The sequence below is a fragment of the Perna viridis genome, chromosome 1, assembly GCF_037379345.1.
Source record: "Perna viridis isolate PV_CMFRI_1.1 ecotype Kerala chromosome 1, ASM3737934v1, whole genome shotgun sequence".
NCBI classification, from domain to species: Eukaryota; Metazoa; Mollusca; class Bivalvia; order Mytilida; family Mytilidae; genus Perna; species Perna viridis.
In genome coordinates, this window is record NC_142445.1 from 21657841 (window position 1) to 21664430 (window position 6590).

Genomic DNA, 6590 nt, shown 5'->3' on the forward strand with positions numbered 1-6590 from the left:
ATAATCATGCAACAATATTAAAGCTTCATGCTTTTAAAGGGAGCTAATTCTGACAGAAAATGTACTGATGTACACCTCGATTTATAATTGTCAACATCTCAACAGCCCACATACCTTCTTTTGTTTTTGTTTTCAGTTTGTTTTTATTTTTATTATTTTTTTTCCTATTGAAAACTTTTATTGCTTTCATCAAAAATGACTGAGACTGATTAGAAAAAAATTAAAATCGAAAAAAATATGAATATTTTTTAAATAAATCAATTTAAGTGTTACATACAAGTGTATGCATACATTTTCTATGTAATGAAAATAGATTGGTTTTGGAAAAAAGAAAACTAATCTTTTAGTCAATGAAACAAAAAATTATTTTATTTGGTTTTAAAATTCGTTCCTTGAAGTATAATCCGTATTATTAGTACAGCCAACATTTTGCGCACATGTGACCACAGTTTCCATGACGTCATAGACACTGCACAACTGGGTCGTGCTTGGCAACCGATCCTCCATACTGGTCTTCGAAAATATAGCAACAGACGTGTTGTATGGAATAATTTTAATGTAGGATCTTAATAACACATTCTTAGTACAGAATTCAGTATGAATGAAAGGTGAGATCTTAGGTTGATAAACAAATGACGGCAAAATTGGTCTCCAGGCAAGATCTCAGGGCTATAAACAATCAGGAGGGGGTAAAATGTCGACACGAGTCAAACCCCTCCCAATTCAACCGCTACAAGTACAAAGGACTCGTTCTATGTTGACCACTGGGGACATGTATTCTCACCAAACGACGATCGATGCCGCCCAGCACTTACCACCCCTAACAAGTCAAACAGTAGGTGGTGGTGCACATAGTGCTCATATTTCAAGTGGGGTCAAGGTACAACAACTTTATGAGGACCATAAACATCATTCAAAGCATCATTCCCAACACACAGGGGATTCTAGTAAAGAATCAAATGCAGTTGTGCGACCCAGTTCAAGTGCAGGTAGTATTGGAAGCAAAGGTGGTTCGGCTGCAAGACGCAACACAGCATGGAGTCCTGAATCAGCAATGAAGCAGTTTATGCATAAACTTACTTCGTTTGAACATCATGAAATATTTAATTTTCCATCAGTTTTTTTTGTTGGACAAAATGCAAAGAAAAGGCAAGGTGTTGTTGGTGGTGCAAACAATAATGGCTATGATGATGACCAAGGTTCTTACATTCATGTGCCACATGATCATATTGCTTATCGGTATGAAGTACTAAAAGTTATTGGTAAAGGTAGTTTCGGACAAGTAGTTAAAGCTTATGATCATAAAGTTGCTCAGCATGTGGCATTAAAAATGGTTCGAAACGAAAAGAGATTTCATCGACAGGCACAGGAAGAAATTAGAATTTTAGAGCACTTGAAGAAACAAGATAAAGACAACACAATGAACATAGTTCATATGATGGAACATTTTTCATTCCGTAATCACATTTGTATAACATTTGAGTTGCTTAGTATGAACCTTTATGAACTCATTAAGAAGAATAAATTCCAGGGATTCAGTTTACAACTAGTTCGAAAGTTTGCTCACTCAATACTGCAATGTTTAGATGCACTGTACAAAAATAGAATCATTCATTGTGACCTTAAACCTGAGAACATTCTTCTGAAGCAGCAGGGACGTAGTGGAATCAAAGTCATAGACTTTGGTTCAAGCTGTTATGAACATCAGCGTATTTATACATACATTCAATCTAGGTTCTACAGAGCACCAGAAGTTATACTTGGTGCAAAGTATGGTATGCCTATAGATATGTGGAGTTTAGGTTGCATCTTAGCTGAACTTTTGACAGGATACCCTCTCTTTCCTGGTGAGGATGAAGGTGATCAATTGGCATGCATTATTGAATTAAATGGAATGCCACCACAAAAGCTTCTTGAGCAGTCAAAAAGAGCAAGGAATTTTATAAGCTCAAAGGGATATGCTAGGTATTGTACTGTAACTACTTTACCTGATGGCAGCACTGTCGTCAACGGGGGAAGGTCCAGACGAGGAAAACCAAGAGGTCCACCTAGTAGTAAAGATATGGTCACTGCATTGAAGGGCTGTGAAGATCCCCTCTTTTCAGATTTCATGAAAAGATGCTTAGAATGGGAGCCATCCCAAAGAATGACTCCCAGTCAAGCTCTGCGTCATCCATGGCTGAGGCGTCGATTGCCAAAACCTCCTCCTAATGAAGCAAGAACGGACTCAGCATCAAGAAGAAAAACATCTACAGCTAATACAACAAGTGTTATTATTTCTAAAGGGCCACAAAGTGGAAACTCTAGTGGAAAGGGGCGAAATCCCATGTCTTATGATGAAATGTCAGCTCCAATGCCAGCTCGAACAAAACTGCCACAAATAGGATCAACAACGTAGACTGTGATTTTTAAACTAGGTATTGTGATGCAAATATTGTGAATTGCCGTCCAATATATCAAGATCTTGTGTTTCAACAGGTTGTACACCAGTTTACTCTTAAGATTTCAATATGTGTGATTTTTTTTTCTCCCATCTATTTCCTGAAAAGCCAAAACAATTATAGCTGTTCAATGATAAATACGGATTAATCAAGAGTGTTCTTCATTTAAAACTGCAGAAAGTTCGAGGCAGAAGTTGGAGGTATATCAGTATCTGAGATGAGTGCATATCTTGGGTTGAATTTTAGAAATTGGTAAGAGAACAGTGTGAAAACATTCAAAAGCTTTTCTGTGATCAAGTCATTATTTTGATTTTTACGTGTATAAATTGGGTATTTATATGAAATTTTGTGATGAATATTCATGAGTGCTATGTTATTTATTGAAAATTCCAATTTTGTCCATGAAAAGCTCTGTCATGTTGTTGGAATGAATTTTATAAGACATAGAGCACATAACATTGAGCCGTTTGAAAAATGATACCAAGTCTGCCATTTAAAGTGTTGAAATCATACACTTAATGCTTGATCATTGTCTTTTGTTATAACAGAACTTTTTGTATTTGTCAAAGTAACCTAAACATAAACATGTTCAGTGTAGCTTACATTCCTAGCTACGGGTAAATACAGATAAATTCAATTCATTAGTCTCTGGTTAAATCATACATATACGTGTATAAAAGAATACAGTTGGACCTTTCTAGTAATCTTTACATTTAAAAATAATAGTTAATGATGCTAAATTCAATATTTTTATTGAACTTTTACAGCTGCTGTTAAACTCTTTTTTAACCAAGCTTGTTAGTTCTTTTTTAATAAACTTTTTTTCAATTTTTTCAAAGCATTACAAAATCTTAACAGTACACATGTAAAGGTACTGTAACAACACACATCATTCTGTTCATTTGTTTGTACATAGTGTACTTATGTTTATAAGTGATAATGAGGTTGCATTCTTATATTCTGCAATCTACCTATTTCCTTTTGTAACTGCCTGTAAATTGTAAGGTTTGTGATTAGCAAGGCTAAATATTTATGTTTTTTTTTATCTATATGGAATTCAGATCATTAACCACTTACAGATGTAAGTAGATCTGACAAGGACAAGTGAAAGTTATACACACCAAATAAATGCAATATTTGAAATTTGTTTGTGAATTATACTTTCATTTCATGATTTGGTGTTAAATATTGATCTACCAGATGCAAAGTTGAATGTTCTTTTAGAATGCTGATGCATATTGTATTATTCTGTGGTAAAATTGTAACGTATGCTTCATCACTGCCATTGCGTTGAGTGTTAGGCCTATGTTTAATATAATGTTTACTGGATCTAATTTTTTAATGCATGATTTCCTTGAATGATCTAAATTATCAGTTCAATTTGTTTCTAGTTCTTTTCATTTTGTCAGTGATAATATTTTGTTAAAAAGAAAACAGTTGTTACATTACAGAAATCCTGCTTTCTGCTCATTGGAAAAATTTTTCTCAAATGCAGTAGAAACAAAAGAATTGATCTACTTCATTTTTTTTTTAAATTGATTACTTTTATAAAAACCATTTAGCAGTCATAAAGGAAATTCCATATTCTAAAGAATTATGCAATCAAAAAAGACTTATTTCAATTTGTCATTGCGTTTTTACTGTGAATTTTGGTGGGACTGTAAAGAAATTAAAATTCTCAATGTTGTTAATACATATCAATACTTATTGTCTAGGTTTTCTCTTATCACTTAAACTTTAGTACACTGGTCTACTTACAACAAAGTTAATCATTCTTTTTTATAAACTTAAAATTTTGTGAGTATGAATTATAAAACATTGGTTCTGCATTAAACATGTTTTTACTGTTGTTTGGTAAATCTGCATTGATTATCTGACCCACATGTAAATCTGGTGGTATGTAATTAATTCTGTGCTATGTTTTTGTACACTATTGCCATAGCCCTTGATATCAATAAGTAATGGATAATTAGCTTGGTAACCTAGCAGGTCAATAATATGTTCTGCCATACATGTATATTGGTCATGTTGGTTTTTTTTTAAATTTATATATTTATGGAAGAATTGAAGTTTATTTTTATTACTTATTTTAGGTACAATTTTTACCTGTATTGATTTCAGTATTTAGTTTTTACATTTCCTAGTTTAAATGAGATAATTATTCTCAAAGTACAAATGTATAGGCATTTTTTGTGCTTTTCATGAATGTTAGGTTTATTTCTTGAATGACTTTTAATTGTAATACTTCAAGTTCCAACTGAACTGTGTTCCGTTGTACAAGGTACAATACTTTTTAGACCAATATGTGTAACTATTTAAGAGATGGCAGAACATATTCTTTCTTCTGAGCCAAGATACTCTGTACATATCATTGTATGTTTTAAAATGCCATCAAAATATATCAAATTTAAAAGTACATGTATAGTGAAGCATATATTAAATTATGCTGAGTGCAGACAATTTTTTAATACTCTTATTACTTATATGTACATGAAGTTAAAGAGAACTTCAACTTGAATGTTCACTTAATTTATGCTAGGCATGATTTAATGCTGAACTCTATGAGATTTTCACTTGGCAGCATTGTGATTCAATGCCTGCAGATATAGCATTTATTTTCAATATTTAAAAGAACAAAGAGCTTAAGGCAGAGCAATCTGAAAATTTTGAAGGAAAATGCTTTTTAATTTTAATTGTTTGCTCTCTTTATTGTTAAATAATTGATAAAATCACAATTTTTTTATTGAATGATTTTCAATGTTCCACCGATGCTTTTAGTGTTATCATGTAGATTAATGGTATTTTTGTCAATGGTTTGAGGAAGAATGTCTATATTTAAGCTAAAAGATGAGTTTGATAATTGTTCATTCACCCACTAAGTACGAATATGATTGATGTCATAATGGAACAGTTCTATTTTAGCATGAAGGACATATACTAGTCTCAGTATTATACCAGTGTACATGTTCAGTGCTATGGTTGAATCTGTAAAAAACGATAAATGCTTATGAGAGGTTGTTTGCATCTTAATGGTACAGTAATTTATAAAACAATATTGTTTTACTTTTACAAAACACCTTGTATGTTAGCTGTTTTCTACATTGTTAGTTATTTCTTACTATATTTTAGTATTTTTTTTTAGTCTGAAATCTCAATTTTAAAGCTAGATTTGGTTGTGTAAAATGTATGCTTTATGGGTGGGTTGGTTGGTTTTTTTCAAGCTTCTTAGTGCAAATGGGCTGAGAAAATAGTCAAATAAGATTTCTTCCATGTTTGACATTGTAAAATCAATCTCCTAGACTCTTGCCTAATGAGGATAGTGTTTTATCATTAAGTTCATTGATTTTATGTAATACTTGACATGCTAAGCTTAACAAGAGCTTCAATGACTTCTTTATCATATCTTTGTCCATTTACCATCTAAAAATAAATAGTTATTTTAGGTTAAATATTTACAATGGGGGAAATAATATATGGAATTCAAGGAATTCGATTGTTTGAATAAGGTGGTAAGAAATGATGATCTTATTTTGGGAGATGTGAAAGTTCCTCTTTGGGATTTTTTTTCTTCAAGGTGTAAAGAGAAATTCTCAGATGTGTGATATTTGGTAAACAAATAAGGCTGATAGATTTTGGGATTTTCTCAGGTTCTTTATATAAAAAAGGTGATCAAATAAGGCTGACCTTATTTTTTACAATAGATTTGGGGTTTTTCTCTGGTTATCTCTATAATCAATTAAATGTTGAGGATGATGAGTCAGATTTTATGGCTGTGTCTGAAAGAGAATGTATGAAATTGGATTGTGATTTTTTTTTAATATGTTATTTGTGAATTTTAAGTCATTATTTTATATTTTACCAATTTTTTATTTGTATATATACATCAAATTTGTTTAAAGATTACAAAATCAGGATTTTTAATTGTATATAGCTCTATTGCAATCTACTCTTGTTCAATTGAAGTGTGATGTTTACTTGTTTGAAATAGAATGTCAGATTGTTACACTACTTCTGTTTTTTAAACGACAAAATCCTGTAGATTTTAAACAATTGATGATAAATTTCATTTTTTGTAACAGTGACTGTATTCGTTATATTAACAGAAGTGTACTGAAGTCAAAATATGTATATTAAAATGACACAACTTTC

General features: G+C 31.7%; 1 protein-coding gene across 1 annotated transcript; it reads left to right on the plus strand.

Moving 5' to 3' along the window:
• Window positions 1–454: 454 nt before the first annotated feature.
• Window positions 455–6590, plus strand: LOC148627772 (dual specificity tyrosine-phosphorylation-regulated kinase 2-like). The gene has a single exon (XM_088578507.1). The coding sequence runs from the start codon at window positions 695–697 to the stop codon at window positions 2396–2398; it is 1704 nt and encodes a 567-aa protein (XP_088434633.1). The 5' UTR covers window positions 455–694; the 3' UTR covers window positions 2399–6590.

What these genes read in the sequence shown, in the direction of transcription:
- LOC148627772 (XM_088578507.1), top strand. Translation starts at nt 695, where the DNA reads ATGTCGACACGAGTCAAACCCCTCCCAATTCAACCGCTACAAGTACAA.